The sequence below is a fragment of the Mustela nigripes genome, chromosome 5, assembly GCF_022355385.1.
Source record: "Mustela nigripes isolate SB6536 chromosome 5, MUSNIG.SB6536, whole genome shotgun sequence".
Lineage (NCBI taxonomy): Eukaryota > Metazoa > Chordata > Mammalia > Carnivora > Mustelidae > Mustela > Mustela nigripes.
In genome coordinates, this window is record NC_081561.1 from 127,562,331 (window position 1) to 127,582,035 (window position 19,705).

At 45.9% G+C, this 19,705-nt stretch overlaps 2 protein-coding genes across 3 annotated transcripts in view; one reads left to right on the forward strand and one right to left on the reverse strand.

Annotated features, from left to right (window-relative positions):
* Window positions 1-16,334, reverse strand: part of PPIL6 (peptidylprolyl isomerase like 6) — a 32,719-nt gene extending 16,385 nt beyond the window's left edge. The window contains exons 1-6 of one of the 2 annotated variants that reach the window (XM_059401192.1): window positions 16,054-16,334; window positions 12,505-12,600; window positions 9,336-9,524; window positions 5,592-5,654; window positions 5,318-5,465; window positions 777-982 (exon numbers count right to left, since the gene is read on the reverse strand). In XM_059401192.1, coding sequence (XP_059257175.1) covers window positions 777-982; window positions 5,318-5,465; window positions 5,592-5,654; window positions 9,336-9,524; window positions 12,505-12,600; window positions 16,054-16,188 — 837 coding nt within the window. In that variant the 5' untranslated portion in view covers window positions 16,189-16,334. Of the gene's footprint in view, window positions 1-776; window positions 983-5,317; window positions 5,466-5,591; window positions 5,655-9,335; window positions 9,525-12,504; window positions 12,601-16,053 lie in introns of those variants that run through there. The other variant, XM_059401191.1, reaches the window with a different exon arrangement.
* Window positions 16,335-16,695: 361 nt separating this feature from the next.
* On the forward strand, window positions 16,696-19,585 carry SMPD2 (sphingomyelin phosphodiesterase 2). Its single transcript, XM_059401190.1, has 10 exons — window positions 16,696-16,833; window positions 17,041-17,137; window positions 17,241-17,317; window positions 17,657-17,750; window positions 17,907-17,996; window positions 18,232-18,314; window positions 18,444-18,576; window positions 18,671-18,775; window positions 18,930-19,083; window positions 19,183-19,585. Exons 1-10 carry the CDS (start codon window positions 16,784-16,786, stop codon window positions 19,566-19,568), a joined length of 1,269 nt encoding a protein of 422 aa, XP_059257173.1. The 5' UTR covers window positions 16,696-16,783; the 3' UTR covers window positions 19,569-19,585.
* The last annotated feature ends 120 nt before the right edge of the window (window positions 19,586-19,705 follow it).

A 19,705-nucleotide genomic window follows, 5' to 3' on the forward strand; every position in this document is an offset into this window, starting at 1 on the left:
ATAGTCTCTTATGGTTCACCTCCCCTTCCAATTTCCCCCAACTCCCTTCTCCTCTCTAACTGTCTTCCATACTATTTGTTATGCTCCACAAATAAGTGAAACCATATGATGATTGACTCTCTCTGCTTGACTTCTTTCACTCAGCATAATCTCTTCCAGTCCCATCCATGTTGCTATAAAAGTTGGGTATTCATCCTTTCTGAGGGAGACATAATACTCCATAGTGTATATGGACCACATCTTCGTTATCCATTTGTCCGTTGAAGGGCATCTTGGTTCTTTCCACAGTTTGGCGACCGTGGCCATTGCTGCTATAAACCTTGGGGTACGGATGGCCCTTCTTTTCACGACATCTGTATCTTTGGGGTAAATACCCAGGAGTGCAATTGCAGGGTGATAGGGAAGCTCTATTTTTAATTCCTTGAGGAATCTCCACACTGTTCTCCAAAGAGGCTGCACCAACTTGCATTCCCACCAACAGTGGAAGAGGGTTCCCCTTTCTCCACATCCCCTCCAACACATGTTGTTTCCTGTCTTGCTAATTTTGGCCATTCTAACTGGTGTAAGGTGATATCTCAATGTGGTTTTAATTTGAATCTCCCTGATGGCTAGTGATGATTTCAGCCTTCTATACCTAATGTTATTTCGATACTTCTGATGACAAATTCCACAATGCAGAGTAGTGGTCCAAAGTAAACTTTAAAATCAGATGACTTCGATTTCAATCTTTTTTTTTTTTTTTAAAAGATTTTATTTATTTATTTGACAGGCAGAGATTACAAGTAAGCTGAGAGGCAGGCAGAGAGAGAGAAGTAGGAAGCAGGCTCCCTGCCGAGCAGAGAGCCCGATGCTGGGCTCGATCCCAGGACCCTGGGATCATGACCTGAGCCGAAGGCAGAGGCTTTAACCCACTGAGCCACCCAGGCGCCCACTTCGATTTCAATCTTGATGTTAGTTACCTTTTTCAAGCTTGTTTCCTCATCTGTATAGAGAGAAATAATGGTCAGTGTCTTGCAGGTAATCCTGAGGATTAAAGAAAATCAGGTTCTACTGACAGCACTTAGTGCAATGCCGGGCAGAGCATCAGGCTTGTTCACAGGTGGCCGTGGTCATGCAGCATTGCATGCTTAGGGAATGCATCTTCTCATTATCACCATCCGCACCCTCATTATATTGATGCTGATGATGATGACAAAATGTATTAAAATCTATCTCAAGAAGTCCTTCGGAAGGGGCATGTGCACCCGAATGTTTATAGCAGCAATGTCCACAATAGCCAAACTATGGAAAGAACCTAGATGTCCATCAACAGATGAATGGATAAAGAAGATGTGGTATATATACACAATAGAATACTGTGCAGCCATCAAAAGAAATGAAATCTTGCCATTTGCGACGACGTGGATGCAACTAGAGCGTATCATGCTTAGCGAAATAAGTTAAGCGGAGAAAGACAACTATCATATGGTCTTCCTGATATGAGGAAGTGGTGATGCAACATGGGGGCTTAAGGGGGTAGGAGAAGAATCAATGAAACAAGATGGGATTGGGAGGGAGACAAAGCATAAGTGACTCTTAATCTCACAAAACAAACTGAGGGTTGCTGGGGGGAGGGGGGGTTGGGAGAAGGGGGGGGTTATGGACACTGGGGAGGGTATGTGCTTTGGTGAGTGCTGTGAAGTGTGTAAACCTGGTGATTCACAGACCTGTACCCCTGGGGATAAAAATATATTATATGGGGGCACCTGGGTGGCTCAGTGGGTTTAAGCTTCTGCCTCTGGCTCAGGTCATGATCCCAGGGTTCTGGGATTGAGCCCCGTGTCAGGCTCTCTGCTCAGCAGGGAGCCTGCTTCCCCCCCCTCTCTGCCTGCCTCTCTGCCTACTTGTGATCTCTGTCTGTCAAATAAATAAAATATTTTAAAATATATATATAATATGTTTATAAAAATAATTAATTAATTAATTAAAAAAAAAGAAGAAGAAGAAGTCCTTCGGAAAGCAGTAAGCCTTGTTGGAGCCACAAAAGGAGAATCCCACCAAAGTGGCTTCACGACTTGATATCTTCTTTCATTTTGTACTTTACAAATGAGTAGAATGTATATTTCTTATTTATCTGTCCATTTATTTGTTCATCCTTTCAACAGTATTTTTTTTAAGAATTTACTATATACCAGGCACTGTTCTGGAACCTGGGGATATAACAGTGAACAAAATAGATAAAATCCTCTACCTTTGTGAAACTTATTTATAGTCTAATGAAGAAGAACAGACACTAAACAAATTCTTCAGGAAATACGTAATATTATGTCCAGTGATGAAAAGTGCTATGAACCAAAATAAAATATTTTTAAAATAAAAATTAGGGGATAGGAGAGCAGCAGGGAAGTAGGTGAGGAGACCTGTATGGAGAGCGAAGTGGCAGTTTTAAATAGGACGGTCAGGAAGTCTTGCTGAGATGAACTCTGGGCAAAAATCCAAAACAGATTGGAGGTTGAAGTAAGGGGCTCACTGAGGCATAGCTGGGTGGGGTGTGTCCCAGGCAGAGAAAAAGCAAAAGACCTGAAGCTCATGTATGCTTGATGTGCTTAGGAAACAGCAAGGAGGCCAGTGTGTGGAGCAGAGCAAGGGGAGATGTCAGAGGATGAGGTGAGGCTAGGGGTAGTGTCGACCATGTAGGCCCTGCTGGTCCCATCAGGCAACCAGCAGTGTTGGGAGGCATCCTGAAGCATGCATAAAACCACATTAACCATATTCCAAAATTCTCCCCACAGTCTTGTGCAAATCTGGTATCTGAAGGGAGAACGTTTATAGAGCTTGGTACTTCCAATATACCATGTCACTGAATCCTGAACCCTTGCCACATCCTATGATATCATATTTTCCCCCATGTTATGATTAAGAAGAAACTGATTCAGAGATGCTAAGTGCCTACGTCCTAAGTGGAACAACTGGTATGTATCAGTTGGGTTTGAATCTAATAATCAGCACTTGTTCTCACTGTCCTTAACTAACCTTGTTGCTTTGTCATTTGAAATCATGAACCAAGATGTGTGCATGCTACTATTTGGAAATTTTATTTCAAATAAGTAAACAAGTCATATGACCCACTTTTCCCAAATCTTGTGCTGGGGCTCTAGAAGGGGAGGTGCACCTCTAACCAGAAACCAAATAAAACAAAAAACATAGCATCTGAGAGCCCAGAACATAATAGTCAACACTGAACTAAGTTTCAGGAAATCCTGATATTGGCCCCATTGAGCATGGTTTTATACCAAAAAATACTTAAAAACAATCTACATGTTCACCACTGGGGAATTAGTTACAGTTGACCTTTGAACAATGCAGGGGTTAAATTAAATTTCAGTTTAACTATTAATAGTCTACAGTTGACCAGAAGTCTTACTAGTGACATAAATAGTCAATGCATATTTTGTGTGTTTTATGTATTATATGCTGTATTCTTACAATAAAGGAAGCTAGAGGGGAAAAAAAAAGTTACCGAGAAAATCATAAGGAAGGGGTCCCTGGGGGGCACAGTCAGTTAAACATTCAACTTTTGGTTTTGGTTCAGGTCATGATCTCCAGGTCATGAGATCTAGCCCCACAAGGGGTTCCATGCTCAGCACAGTGTGCTTAAGACTCTCTCCCCATTTCCCTCTGTCCTTGACCCGCATGTGCGCACGGGCGTACTCTCTCTCTCTCAAATAAATAAATCTTTGAAAGAAAAAGGGTCATCCAGGTGGCTCAATCAGTTAAGTGTCTCCCTTTGGCCCAGGCCATGATCCCAGGATCTTGGGATTGAGTCCTGCATTGGGCTTCCTGTTCAACAGGGAGCCTGCTTCTCTCTCTACCCTTCCCCCTGTTCATGCTCTCTCTCTCTCACTCTCTCAAATAAATAAATAAATAAATAAATATAAACAAAAAAGAAAATCATAAGAAAAAATACATTTACAGTACTGTACTGTAAAAAATCAGTGGACCCCCCACAGTTCACATTCCTTATTGTTCAAGAGCCAACTGTAAATTAGTATAGCAATATATGAAAAGCTAGACATACCCTAAAAATTGTACATGTTTATGTTTGTTGACACAGAAGACATACCATAAATGTATATGAAGTGAGAAAATAATGAGGTTAGATAACACTATGGGTGATATGATCTCAGTTTTAGAGAAACTGAGGAAAAAAAGTTAATTTTCATACAAATGCCTGGCATATTTCTCATCAGCTTCAGAATGTTCCAGATTGTAGAAAAATAATTAAGCATTATTAATTTTAAGCCTCTGCATATTTCATCAAGTTCAAGCAAATCTCCTTACACTCTAAGCCAATTATTTTTAAATTGCTGCCTGATTGTTCCCTGTGGGATACCTTCCAAAAGGCCTTTGAAATTTAATTTCGTACTGTTAGTCAGAGACCTAGTCTGTGTGAAGTCAAAGGACTGACCTAAAAAGAAAGCGAAAATGGAGAACAAAATGCTTTACCTCTTTCTTTTATACTGTAACAATGTAACATCTTTGGTGAGAAATAAGTTGTTTTCAAATTCCTACCTTTAGGATATGTCTTAAAAGCACTGTATTTTCTAGGTACTCCTATTTATTTTGGTGAGCATTTTTCTTTTTTTAAAGAGGTGCAGGAGAGGGAGAGAGAAAATCTTCATCAAGCCCCACACTGGGCATGGAACCTGATGTGGAGCTCGATGACTCGGCGGCTCTATCTCATGACCCAAGATCATGACCTGAACTGAAATCAAGAGCTGGATGCTCACCAACTGGGGCACCCAGGCACCCCTATTTATTTAGTTATTTACTTTTTAAAAGATTTTATTTATTTATTTGACAGAGAGACAGTGAGAGCAGGAACACAAGCAAGGGGAGTGGGAGAGGGAAAGCAAGCTTCCTGCCGAGCAGGGAGCCTGATGTGGGGCTCGATCCCAGGACCCTGGGATCATGACCAGGGCCGAAGTCAGACACTTAATGACTGAGCCACCCAGGCACCCCAAGGTGCCCCTATTTAGATGAACATTTAAAATTATATTTTTTTATATAAAAGGTATCTTCCTTTCTTGTATCACTTTTTAATTTGGAATATTCTGTGTAACAAAACTTTATAGATTTGTTTATTTCAAAATTTAGGACATTTTTTAAAAGTATGAATGTCTTAATCATTCGGGCATATAAAATACCCTTTCAATATATGTAATATCTAATATAAATATATCTAATTCTATACGCACTTCACAAAGGTAGATAAACAAAATTCTGGACATTCTGATTTGATGTTATAATTAAGTTGCATTTAAGGTTTTCAACTTACCTCCTCCTTGTATCCAACCATTTGGTACTACTCGATGAAAAATTGAACCTACGTAATGTAGCCTGATTCCACTTTGAGAAAACTCTGCTTTTCCTGTGCACAAGACTTGAAAGTTTCTACATGTTTTGGGACATGAATCACAGTAGAGCTACAAACAAGAATAAAAGTTTTCAAAGATTAAATATTTAGTATTTTGACAGTTACAGATTCTTTCCTCCACCTCCCACTTATTTAAAAAAAATAGCAAAAATAAGAACAACAAAAAGCCTCTTACCTCAAAAACCAGTCTTCCAATTGGATAAAAATCAATAGAAATGTCCAAGAACACAAAAGCATGCTATTAAAATTAGTGAGAAAAAGAGAATGCAGGTCAGTATCTTAGAAGAAAGTCTTAGAAATGACCCCAAATACCACAGAGTAATGTTTTTGGTGATAAGATTTCAAAAGCAGGGACATCTCGGTGGCTCAATCAGTTAAGCTCTGCCTTCAGCTCAGGTCATGATCCCAGGGTCCTGGGATCAAGACCTGCATTGGGCTCCCTGCTCAGTGGGGAGCCTGCTTATCCTGTCTGCTACTACCCCTGCTTGTGCGCAAGCTCGCTCTCTGACAAAAAAAAAAAGCATCAACAGTGGATAATGTAACAGCAAAGTTAAAGTAATGATTAAAGAAGTTTGTTTCATTTTATTATATCAAGTCTTTCCAACCTATTTAAATAACATGCTCTTTAAAACCCTTTAGTAGTGAAGCTTTGAATAACCTTTACCTGCACGCCAGACTGAGAACACATGGCCTAGTTATCCCCTACATTGCAAGCTAGATGTGGAAGGGAACACTAGTGGGTCCCTTTGGGAATTTTCTGTTCTGAGTAATTTGGGGAAACATCCAGCACGCGTGTCATGGGTTTGGTTACATGTGTGCTAGAATTTGAGAGAGAGCGCCAAGGAGCTACCCAGAGCCAGGCCACGTCCTTTCCGGGTGGGAATACAAGGATATCATATCCATAGGAGGTGTGGGACCAGGGGAAGGGAAGAGAATATGCTGTGCTTTCGTATTACTTCAGTCATGATCTCACGCTCCCAGATGCTCCCAGCTCTCGTTTCCATCTGGCATCCTTTCTGGTAGAGACAGCTAACGTTTGTGTGATCTCGTCTAGTTTTACAAAGAGGCATCCAGAATGAAAACCTGGTCTCCATCATGGTAGCACTCATTTAGGGAGCAGAGCACATCTAAATGGGCTACATTTCAGTTCTTGGACACCCTTCTCATACAGAAAGATGGCACCTGATTTAACAGGCTGCATAACTTGCCCTGCCCTATTTCTTAAGAACCTAGGAAATATAAATAAAACCACTTTTATGGTATCACTGTCACTACTTCATGTCACTTAAGCCTTTTTTTTTTTTTTTTAATTAAGAGACTCTAATAATATTGTGTTATCTGGCACCCGGGAATGTATGTAGTATTATGTCCATAGTAATTATGATTAACTTTTTTGTGCCCCTCAGCTTCTGTACTACAAGTTCTAAATTGTAAGAGAATATTATAACTTTATTATAAGAGGCATAATATAGTAAACGTCACAGGCTTGGGCAGAAAAAGATGATACACTAGAAATCACAATTCATTTATGAAATGGGTAAGACCATTCAGGCATCATTAAACTTCCCTCTGTGTCAATATATTATCTTTATGCAGTTGTCAAGAGTAGATAATTCTGACAATTCCAATGAAAGAGTAAATAAGCACGACACCAGGTAATGTCACCTAGCAGCCAAACATGCAAACATAATTATCTGGTATATCATTGCAGCCCAGAAGTAAACAAGTCCCTGCAGCAAGAAAAATGTAGCCTCTGCACGAAAAAATTTAAAGATTTTCTCTGGAATCCGGGTCCTTCCTCCTTACTGCCATAAATTCAGGCTGTCATCGTCTCCAAGCCACACTACTCTAGCAGTGTTCCAAGTGATCACCCTGCCACCAAGCTCTCCCTACTCCACCCTGTTTTTGCACAGCCCTAACACTTTTTCCAAAAAAGCAAAGATTAAGTCATACTCTTTATGAAAAGTTCTGTTGGCTCAGCTCCCTTCTAGAAAAAAAAGCTAACTCCTTCGTTTCGAATGGAGTTCAGAATGGACTAAGTTCAACCTTTCTTTAGTGGATCTGTTTGGGTTTTTTTTCCTCCCCCTCCTTAACATCTGGGGATGTATCCTATTTGGAAAACTCCCTCTGGGACCCCCACCCTTTCAAGACACTAAAGACACTATTCTCCCTCCCCGCCAACTCTGTGAGAGCCAGGGTGTGTGGGGATACGACTTGGGTTGGATTAGTCTGGTGCTCCTGCCTGGGGCGTTGGATCTCCAGGGAATGGTGCAAAGACACCAGTTGAGAAGTACTTCTCAGTGAAGGTGGCAATGAACACAGGGCCAGCAGGCACCCATGGCAGCATCCCAGCTGCACACTTCTGGAACGTGACTCTGGCCACGTTTTCCTGCTGCCAGGCCTCCCTTGGTTCCTTCCTGCTTTCCAAAACCTGGTTCTCCAGCTTTCCTGTCAGTTGTGAGGTTACCAATATCCTATCAATGCAAACCTTTTCTCCGTAAGTAGCTTGGTATTGGTGGTGACTGATAAGCTCATGTTCCCAGCCTCATTTCCTATTATTCTGGACTCCTTGCTGTCCCTCACCCTTCCCTGAATACACTGGGCACTTTTAGACCCTTGTCCGTGTAGGAATTAACAGCTGTGAATATTACATTCCTCCCCTTACCACAGAGTTTCTAGTATTTTCCAAGCACATTGTTTATTCATCAGACATTTACTGAGTTCATACTATGTTTCAGATTGTGCTTAAGGCAATTAACAGTTAAATGAAGATGAAGGAAACAAAGGCCTTTGCCTTTTTATGGCTCAAATCCTAGCACTGGGTCTTTCTGTGGGCACAGGCCACTATAAGCGTGAAATGATTTTCAGCATGCGGTTCTTGGTGTTGTAACAAGCTTCTGAGCAGAATTACAAAGTACTTTTACCTCTGTTGCCATTCCGCCCTGATATCTGTCTCTCACCCTCCTTGACCGCAAGCTTCATGACTGTTCATTGGAAACCTCTCCAGGACCTCAGCTTGTCTGGTCCTGCTCTTGCCATCTATATGTCATAATTTAAAATGTCATCTTTCAGGGCGACTAGGTGGCTCAGTCAGTTAAGTGTCTGCCTTCAGGTCAGGTCATGACCCTGGGGTCCTGGGATTGAGCCCCACGTCAGGCTCCCCACTTAGCGGGAAACTGCTTCTCCCTTTGCCTCTACCCCATCTTACCCCCTACTTGTGCTCTTTCTCTCCCTCAAATAAAATATTTAAAACGTCACCTTTCTTCTCAAACTTTCCATTTGCTTAGTGCAGTACCTCTCACTTAGGTGTTAGAAAGTACTAATTAAAATTTTTCATACTAGGGGCGCCTGGGTGGCTCAGTGGGTTAAAGCCTCTGCCTTCAGCTCAGGTCATGATCCCAGAGTCCTAGGATCGAGCCCCACATCCGGCTCTCTGCTCAGCAGGGAGCCTGCTTCCTCTTCTCTCTCTCTGCCTGCCTCTCTGCCTACTTGTGATCTCTGTCTGTCAAATAAATAAATAAAATCTTTAAAAAAATAAAATAAAATAAAATAAAATTTTTCATACTAAAGGGGAATGGATGATTCGCTTGAACTTCTCTGAAGCAGGGGGAGGCTCTTTATGTTTTAAAATGGCTAATTAATGCATATAAATCTCTAATGGGGAGTAGAAATGTTTGAACAGGGATGCTCTCTCCCCATGCAGTCTGCCTGCTGTGAGGTATGCTTGCTTTGCACACTGTTCAGCCAAATCCTGCAATATTATATATAATCCTTTGCAACTGGATTATAGACCGCTGAGAACTTAAAACCTAGTGTTCTACCATTCATATTCCTTTGTGAGGATATCAGTAATTTATGCTGAATCAATATAAATGATCAAAGATTCCACTATTTTTCTTTAAAAATTAGTGTAACTTACCTTGGTGTGTGTTAAGAATTTAGCAGCATAATCCACAGTAAGTGCCTCATAAAGTTCAGGGGGCTTAAAATCAACTATATCCCACATCTTCTGAGCCCATTTCTGAAGATCAAATGCATCACCCAGGAGCTGATCGTTAACAAAACACATCACATAGGAAGAATATTCCCAGATTTCATTCTTGAGTTCCTATAAAGGAAGAGGATTAAAAAAAAAAAAAAAGTGTATTGTGGTCGTGGTTGTGGGGGAACCCCATCTTGCGATAAGCACAAGCCAGAGCTTGGGATAGACTCTAACCGAATCTTTAAAAAAAAAATAATGGATTTTTTTGCCATCTTTTAGAATTTTGCTCTCAAACAGAATTTAAGAACATTTTTAAGAGTCCGGCATCACTGAAAGCAAAGAAGGACCTAAAAGTAATACTAAAAATGGTACAGTCATTCAAAGTAGACAGTGATCTGGTAATAAAAATTTTTGTGCATAGCATACGTGTTATGTCAACTTGAAAACAAAATGTAGTCTCTGGCTTCATTTCTGAGTACATTTTACTGTGTGTATACTTGGAAAGGCTAAGGGTTCTGAGTAATGCATGGTTTACAGTGCCAAGGATAGAAAGAATGATTTTCTCCAGGAGTGGGTTCAGGGAAAGGGAACCAGGGGGGCCGGCAGGAACTTCTGGTGCACTCCAGGGTAAGGAGGGAGAGAGCTCACCTTTGTCAACACTTTTCAGTCTAAGCCCCTTAAAATGAAGTACATTGGTGTGTTTATCCAAACACTAACGGTCAACCTCCTACCTCCCTAGTGTGTGACCCTGATTAATGCCCCCTCGGAAGATGCGGTTTATTATGACCCAGTCCCAGTCCTGGCAAAAGTATGAATGATTTGGGACAGCTGTTCTCAAATGTTAGCAGGCAAGCAGAATTACAGATTCCTGAGCCCCACCCGAGTTTCTGATTCTAGAATGGGGCCTGAGAATTTGCATGTCTGACAACATCCCAGAAGATGCTGATGTTGCAGGGCTGGAGACCCGCACTTGGGGAACTGCTGACTTGGGGAACAGTTTACTTCCAGCCCATTTGCTGCACTCCCAGCTCTTCTCCCGGATTTCAGATCCCATCCTGACACCCATATCAAAACCTGGTTCGAGGAAAAAAATAAACTTCTTCATGCTGAACTATAAATCACGGATAAAGCTTGCGGGTCAACAGCCCCTAAACTGTTTAGATTTATCAGTGTTGTCACATTTTATAGAATGCATAACTTTAAAAAGGGACCTTTATTTATCCCAGCTATGGCTAACGTGGATATTTATTTAACCTGGTGGGAGAAATGCAGTAGAAGGTAAGCTTTACTTGGAGCCTCATGATGTAGATGCTTCATCTCCGTGTGTCCTCTGTGCATGAGGCCTCCTCTTATGCCTCTTGATAGTGGCCTGGACCCACTGGTTTCTGGGGCTTTCCAGCACAGAGACATAAGATGCTGCCCTTTTTAGAGGGGAGAGAAAGGCCTTCCCAGAGGCCCAGAAGCCACCACTCAGAGGAGGCATTACATTCTGCTAAAACATAAGGCCAGCCCAGACCTAACCTCAGATGTGCTAAGAAGCACCACATATGACACAGTGCACGATGCTTACATTGAGGAAGGACCAAACCTGGCCTGAAACAAGAAAAGGATAAAATGGCAGGTGTCTAAGAGATGAGGGTGGGAAAGGGAAGGAAGGAAGGATAGGGAATAAAGAAAAGGTGGAGAGAAGCAGCGGTGATTACCTAGAAGGCCTCATTTGGGCCCCATGAGAAGTGCAGAAGGAAGAGAACACAAAACATCCCAAGGTCAATAACCCAGGCTGAGATAACAGGAAACTGCAGAAGAGAATCCACACTGGTCTAAGAATCCAGTGGGATCTGTAAGAGGAGTGGGTCCAGACCACAGAGCTCAAGATCATGGCTCTCCTGTAGGTGGAGAGTATGAGACTCGTAGGCAGTTTAAGTAGTTTGGTGATAAAAATTAAGGAAAACATATTTTTGTTAAGGTAACCAACTGTCCTGACCAGCTGTCCTAGTTTGTCTAGGACTGCCCCAGCTTTAGCATTGAAATTCTGGCTCCCAGGAAAGCCCTCAGAACCAGGCAAAGCAGGACCACTGGACATCCCAGTTGTAAGGATTGGAGTTAATCGATACCTAGGTCAAAGAATAGTGTGTGGCCTATAATAAGCGCCATATGTAGGTGTTTGACTATTCTATCTGAATTCAATGAGAATGTATTATGGCTCTGAAAATGGTATGAGACTTAACAAATGTATTGTGCACTCTGTCCTGCAGCACTCATGGGACTGCACAGTGGCATGGTACTGTACAGCAGCATTATCTGTAGGATGACCACAGGGTCACAGGACATCCTCGTGCAACCAGGGCTGGTCAGGGGACATGGGATTTTCATCAGCTACTGGGGAGATGGGGGTGGGGCAGGGAAACCAGGACTGGGACTTTACAGTTTGGGCCAGGGATGGCAAGCAGGAAGTGTACCCCATTCCCACCTCACCCCAGAATGAGGTATGGCTGGGCCAGGATACCACCTTAGAACTCTTCGTGTCACATGTTCTAGGCAGCATTACCAAATGGTTAGGGTTGGCACCCAAGAGGAAATGTATCTGCTGTCCCTAGGCAGGCTCTGCTAGCCCTGGGGCCTGGGATTCTCCAAGGGTGCTTTTAGTGGGGAGAAGGCAGAGAGAAAGCTTAATTAGGACAAGGTGGTTGTATGAGAACTTGGTGCCTGTCACAGAGCTCCCAAGGCCACAAGCCCCCACTGTGTCTGTGCTGTAGACCACCAAGACCTTCCAGAGTAAAGACCACAAGTGCCCAGGTGTCACAGGAAGTGTGAGTAAGCAGTGAGCAGGGAGAGCGGGCTAACCATTGGCAGAGGTAACTAGCAGCATTGAGAGTCTGAAACTTACCTTTATCCCATGGCTTCCAAAAGAAAATCCTGTAAATGTTTTACTTTTTCTTAAAATCAGCCTGGTAAAGTGATTTGAAATGATTTAGGAAAAGTATATAATTTAGAGAAATTAAATCTAGTTGCTCTAAAATCAGTACTCCTGTTTCTCCAAAACAATGCATAGTTGAGTGATTGAAGCAAAACTTTGCTCATTCCCCATATCCCAAGCATCCTTTACCCTTTTTTTCTCCTGTAGATATTGATCCCATGCAAATTCTTGAAGAGGAACTATTATAGGATCTTCAAATTTGGATGGATAATTAGTCTTCAGAGCCTAGGTTTCAAAATAGAATAATTATTTTAGAGTGAGTTCTCTTTTAAAGTTGAAATCATTTCCATTTTTTATGGGGGGCTTCAGCTTTTATATAGCACATACCCAGGCCACACAATCTGGCTTAGATGTCCCCTTCTTGCTCCCAGAGGCCCCTGTGCTTACCTCCATTAAGTCACTCCCCAGCTCATCCTGGGGCTCTGGCTTACTTGCCTCTCATTATTCTAGAGTATGAGCTCCTTGAGGGCCAGGACTATGTATGTCCTAGATTTCATGTACTCCCACTGGTCTCAACATCTGGCACACAGTGGACCACCCACACATAGCAAATGAATGAGCAAATGAACAAATTTCGTGATTTGCCATGTTCTTTTAGGACCAGTTTTTCCCTAAATTAAACTCTTACTAAACTGTAGTGGATCTACAGATACTTTTATTTTTTTAATGAAAAGAAGATGTTACTTTTTTTTAACTAGTGTTTTTTTAGTTTCAGGTGTACAGTATAGTGACTCAACAGTTCCATACATCAATAGGTGCTCACTAGGACAAGTGCCCTTCTTAATCCCCAGCCCCTGTTTAACCCATCCCTCTCCCTCTACAGATACTTTTCACAAAAGCAAATGTTATTAATTTATTGATATGTGGAGAATGACCAAAAGGATATTGGTGTGGTTACACCCTTTGTGAAAAAGTGAAGTTAATACTAAATATGTTAGGTTTAGATCCTGAGCATATTTTGGTTTAACATATATTATTTTGTCTATATGGATCAGAGAAGATTCTTACTGGTTAACAATCCCTGTCAAAAAAAAAAAATGTTAATTCCTGGTATGTTGCATTTTGCTTCCTGGTCATGCAAGAGAAGGCAGGTGAGGCATGAACAGGCCTCACCTTTCTGAGTGGGGCTGAGGAAGAGATCTGCCCAACAGGGAAAAGTGACAGCTGGCTGCTGCACTGGGCACCTTCTCCACTAAGGACAGAGCATAGCGGTCCGACTGTGGCCTAAAAGAGGACACTAGCCTGGCATGCTTCATCAAGGTGGATTTCCAAGGGGGAGAAACCAGGGCATGAGTGTATCCTGCCCTTCGGACCAGAGGGCAATAGCAGTTAGGTCATTTCCTTCTTAGACTCTTGCACAACTAATAGGTGATGATGTGTCCTTTGTCACAGTTCTAGGATCCATGCTCAGTGTGGGGCAATTGTGTTTCTAACTGGGGGACCATACAGAATAACTAATAAGCCCAACAGTTTTCAAATTAAGCATACTTCGTCATACTTTCTTCATAATTTAGTGTCTAGAACAGACTACATCCAAATTAGAATCTATGTAATACTCTCCACAAATCTAAATTTCTGACAGTAAATTCGGTATTGAGGATTGCTCACCAAATGATCATGTTGTGAAATTATTCAAAGCCATATCCTTTATTAAGGTCAAACTGACTCAATTTACAGTGATAGGTTTTCATATCCAAATAGAGCTACAGTAGGTCAAAGCTTAAGCAAGGGAAAATTAACATTACTAATATAACAAAGACATTGTAGGCAAGCTGTGGCCAGTAGGCCAAATCTGTCTGTTTTTCTAAGATTTGAAAGCTAAGAAAAATTTTCAGATTTTAAGGAGTTGAAAAAAGATGAAAAGTTGACATCTTTCATGTCATGTGAAAGAAATTAGATGCAAGTCAAACTTCAGTATTCATAATTAAGTTTTATTGGAAAACCACCATTCATTTACATATTGTCTGGCCACTTTTGTTCAAAATCTAGATGTGACTGAGATCCCTACAGCTGGTGGCCCTGAAAGCCTAATAATTTAACATCTAGGCTTTATGGAATAAAATTGCCAACACCTTCTCTACAGTGTGGAGCAGGCACAAAAAACTTGTGCCTTCAGAAAAGGAGCTAAAGAAAAACAAGGGGGGACAATTTTCCTTAAATTCATTAAATACAGCTTGAGCCATGAACTTTATAGAGCCCATCAGCCCAGCTAACAGCCCACAATTTCTGCTTATTTTGATGATCCATGTATCATTTTCACAGACTTACTGCTTATTCTCTTCCTCTTGATGTAAACCTCACCTGTTCCACAAATTACTCTGAAACTGAGCAAAGGAAACCTCACTTTAAATGGCGTCGGGAGGCCAGAAGGGGGAGCTCTCATGCCTTACTACCACCCCTCCTCGATTGCAGACCCGAGTAGGTCTGGAGACAAACCTTGCATGCCCAACAGGAGTAAGTCTATTTTACTCCTCCAGCAGAAGGAAGAGAAAAATGTCTCCTAGTTCCGCACCAAGCGCGGCCAATAAGATAATCAGCCAGTGAGAAACTGTCACCACCCTGAACTCTCTCACTTTCTGTCAATGGAGTTTTCTTCAGAGCAGCCCTTCTCAGCTTCCTCCTCTTCTCCATAAGGTTCCTGTCCTTTGATCTCGCAGATTGCCTTGGTTTGCCATAGCCTCTATGTCCCAAAATGCAACTCTTGTGCTATTATCAATGTACCCATTTTGCTAGTAAAAACAACTGGCTGTTTTAAGGTCGACCATTACTATTTCTGTGCTTGATATAATTACAAACTTTTCTTTAACTTTGTGGACTTAGAGCCAGCAAGAAGGCAGGAGTTGCTTAAGATTTCTTCTGTTTGAGAACATTTTGTATGAGGTATCCAGCTAGATACTTTGGGATACACAAACATGCACAGGGCATGGTCCCAGAGTCTGGTGGGGTTTTGAAGGAGAGAATTTGGGGATAATCTTAACAGTAGCATTCCCGGAGCAAACCCCAAAGATGTGCCGAGTTCTACATTTCTCTTGCATTTGGGTAGTATGTGTGCTGCACCACTGCGGACCTGGCCAAGTTCTTCCAGTCGCTTAAAGTGTTTTTCCTTTTATATCGTTCCGTGTGTTTACAAAGAAATATCTGGATTCTCCAAAGCACTCGTGCGTCATTTCTTGAGAAATCCCTTAAGCACCTAATTCGAATGCAGTAAATGCTAGAGAAAATTTAAAGGACGGGGTCCCAAATCACTTCCCAAATGAAGTTTCCAAAAATCGCTTGGGGAGGGAGTTCGTGACAAAACAAAAAAACAAACAAAAATCAGTGGTTGGTTATACCGTATCACTTCTTCCTAAACATTTTTTCATGAATTTAAAAAAATGTATAACGCAAGTAAAAATTGATGTGGAAATAAAATATGTGGATAACGGGGGGGGGGGGGGTTACCCTCCCTCACCCAGCAAGATTCTGAACCTTCCTTCACTCCGATCCTCCTTTAAAGGTAGCCCTTCTCGAAGTGGAACGTCCACCGGACCCGTCCCTGCCCCCTGGGACTCAACGGACTGAGCCAGGCCGGCGGGGACACTTCCCCACTACCTCCCGGAACACCGACCCCCGTCGCCAGGCGGCGCGAGACCGGCAGACCGGAAGGGCCGCCCACACGTGCGGTTTTCTTGCGGTTACCTCAGCCGCGCTCTTCGCCACCTGAAAGCTGGAGCTTTTGAAGAGCCCCACCACCTTCACCCGCAGCGGCTGCTCGGGCGGCGACCGCGAGCGGCACGGGGCCGACTTGGGCCGGCACTGCTTCGGGCTGGCCATGGCGGCGCTGGGGGACGGCTCGGAGCACAAACACTGCGCGTCGCCGGGCAACCGCGCGGCTCCGCCTCCGTCCCCAGCTGGGAGGAAGGACGCGAGGGGGCCGGCGGCGACGGCCCTGTCGTCTCTCAACTTTGCTCCTGTTGTTGGTGAGCCGGGCGAGGGGCGGGAGAGGGCGCGCGGGCGGCCGGGGCCGGGGCCCGAGCTTCTGCGAAAAGGAACGGGGAGCTCCCCGGGGGCCCCGCGTGCGTCGGCCCGGCCGGCCGAACCCCGCTCTGGTCTTCCCCCTACAGGGACGTCGCGCGCGGCCCTCGCCCGCCGGCAGCGCCTGATTTCGCGGTAGATCGCCTTTCCGGGTTGGCGTGCGGCCCGTTGCGCGGGGGCCGCGGGGAGCGGGCCGGCTGCCCGCGGAGTCGGACCCCGGCCCAGGGCCTGAGCGGCGCGCGCTGGGAGGCCGGGGCCTTCCGGGGCGCGCGGGGGCGGGGCCGACCACCTGTGCGCACCGCCCCGGGAGGCGGTGCCGCCCGCCAGCCCCGGTTCCCGCCGCCGCGGTCGCCGGGGAGGCCGTGCCGTCCCGCGCCCGCGGAGCGCGCTCGCCATGAAGCCCAACTTCACTCTGCGACTAAGGATCTTTAACCTCAACTGCTGGTGAGAGGGCCGGCGGGGTGGGTCCGGGCCGCAGCTGCGTTCGCCCCCTCAGCCGGAGGACGGCGGCCTCGCTCCCATCCGGGCCCCGGCTCTACCCTGTCCTCTCCAGTGTCCGGGGGCGGGGGGCGCCCGCACTTCCCGGCCCGCTGCGGCCCCAGCTCCCGGGCGCCCGCAGCCATCGCCTTCCCGGGCCCTTGTCGTCCTCAGGGGCATTCCCTACCTGAGCAAGCGCCGGGCCGAGCGCATGAAGCGCCTGGGAGACTTTCTCAACATGGAGAGCTTCGACCTAGCCCTCCTGGAAGAGGTGGGCAGTGTGGAGCTGGTGTGCACCCCTGGCTGGGACGGGCTAGGGGGCGGCTGGGGACGCTTGAGGGGACTTCTCCCGGGGGCTTCACCTCTTCCCTCAGGTGTGGAGTGAGCAGGACTTCCAGCACCTGAGACAGAAGCTGTTGCCCACCTACCCGGCTGCCCACTACTTCAGGAGGTGAGACGCCCACCCAGTCTGGAAGCCTGTTCTCGGATCCGGAAGCTCTCGGCCCCACCCGCCCTTCCCTATCCTACCTGCACCCTCCCTCTGTCCTCTGGGTGTGGGTGCAGGAGTCGGTGGAACCGGGAAGTCACGCGCTCCAGCCCGTCCCAGCCTTATCAGGACACACCGTATCATCCCACATAGGCTGTTGCCTGGAGCTTTGCTCTGATGCTGATCTCAGCAGCAAACGCAGAAGAAAAGTAGCTGATAGAAGCTGGGAGAAGAGGGAAGGGAACAGGCCTGGGTCTTTCTCTTTCTGCTTCTCTGGGCTATTAATCAGGACTTGGTTTGCAGTGGTATCATTGGCAGTGGCCTCTGCGTCTTCTCCAAACATCCTATCCAGGAATTCACCCAGCATGTCTACACCCTCAACGGGTACCCCTACATGGTAAGCCTTATCTCAGATCTCTTCCACCTTCATCCCCCACCCCACCCCCCCCCACCCCAGTAACACACGGTAAAGGAGACCGACTTCCCTGGGTCACAGGGGATGGGCCGAAGGAAGATAGCCGTGCCCTGAGTTCCTGCTCCCTCTTGCCTGTAGGTCCATCATGGAGACTGGTTCTGCGGGAAGGCTGTGGGGCTCCTGGTGCTCCATCTAAGTGGACTGGTGCTCAATGTCTACGTGACCCATGTGAGTGAAGCTGGCAGGGCTGGGACAGGCGTCCTGGTCCTGGGAGGGAGAGATGGGACTCCTCTAGTTGGGCTGCCTGAGGCTGAGGCTGGTGGGCGGGATCTTCGGAGGTTAGGGGGCAAGGTTTGCCCATTTTTTAACCAAGTATCATGCCAAGAGACAGACACAAGCGTGATTTAGACCCTCGGTAGGGACTGTCAGCCTCATGTGCTATAAGCTCACCTGTCTCACTCAGCTCCATGCCGAGTACAATCGACAGAAGGACATCTACCTAACACACCGTGTGGCCCAAGCTTGGGAACTGGCCCAGTTCATCCAGTGTGTGAGCCTGGGCTGGACAGGGGAAGTGGGGTGGGACCAGGGGTTGAGGGGTGGCCAGGGCCCCACTTATGGGAAGGCAGAGCTGGTCAGGGAAGAACGCCTGCCTCACCGACCTGGTTCCCCCAGCCACACATCCAAGAAGGCTGATGTGGTTCTGCTGTGTGGGGACCTCAACTTGCACCCGAAGGACCTGGGCTGCCGCCTGCTGAAGGAGTGGACGGGGCTGCATGATGCCTACCTGGAGACCCGGGACTTCAAGGTGAGGACCTGGCACCTGATTATTTCCATGCCTACTCCCCCAGCGTGTCTCATCTTTCTCCTCCACATCTAGTGTGAACCACTTGTTCCTCTAGGGCTCTGAGGAAGGCTGTACCATGGTACCTGAGAACTGCTACGTCAACCAGCGGGAGCTAGAGCCATTTCCGTTTGGCATCCGCATTGACTATGTACTGTATAAGGTCAGTCTTCGTGTGTCTTCACCCACCGCGTCTCTGTCATTCACCAGCTTTTGCTTGCTCATCTTCTGTCCAGCTAGTCTAGATCTTAGATCACTGATGCCTGCAGAATGGGGAGAGGCCCTCAAAGATGTTTCTGGCCCTGACTTTTTCATAGGCGGTTTCTGGCTTCTACATCTCCTGTAAGACTCTTAGAACCACTACAGGCCATGATCCTCACAGTGGCAGCCCCCTCTCTGATCACGAGGCCCTGATGGCTACTCTGTGTGTGAGACACAGCCCCCCCCAGCACCCCCCCAGCCCTACTCATGGTAAGTCACCCCACCCTTTCCCTGGGTCCCTTCCCACCACAAGGCAGCCCCTCCACGCTGACCTTCTCTCTCCTGCCCCACTGCCCTGCCTTATTCTAGGACCAGAAGGATCACAGTTGATCAGTGTATTAAAGGAGGCCTGGAGGGAGCTGGACCTGGGCGTGGCTCAAGCCCGCTGGTGGGCCACCTTCGCCAGCTATGTGATTGGTCTAGGGCTGCTTCTCCTGGCCTTCCTGTGTGCCTTGGCAGCTGGAGGAGGCGTCAGGGAAGTTGCCATACTTCTCTGGACTCCCAGTGTAGGACTGCTGCTAGGGGCGGGGGCAGTCTACCTCTTCCACATGCAGGAGGCCAAGGGCTTATCTGGGGCTCGGGCTGAGCTCCAGCATGTGTTGGGAAGGGCAAGGGAGGCCCAGGATTCAGGCCCAGAGTCTCGGCCAGCCCTGCTCCTAGGGCAGCAGGAGGGGGATGGAACTGAGGAACAATAAAGCTTGACACTTTCGTGGCTCCGGCTTTTCCTTGTAGAGGCAGCAACTGGGGCCACTGGTCATTGCGACTGTCATAATATAGATGGTCAGGCCTCCTACATGTCTACTCTCCCTGCACACCGTACCTCCCACCTGTA

What these genes read in the sequence shown, in the direction of transcription:
- SMPD2 (XM_059401190.1), top strand. Translation starts at nt 16,784, where the DNA reads ATGAAGCCCAACTTCACTCTGCGACTAAGGATCTTTAACCTCAACTGC. An exon ending in GCTGCCCACTACTTCAGGAG is followed by an intron (nt 17,318 to 17,656) that starts GTGAGACGCCCA and finishes CTTGGTTTGCAG; the next exon opens with TGGTATCATTGGCAGTGGCC. An exon ending in TCAACGGGTACCCCTACATG is followed by an intron (nt 17,751 to 17,906) that starts GTAAGCCTTATC and finishes TCTTGCCTGTAG; the next exon opens with GTCCATCATGGAGACTGGTT.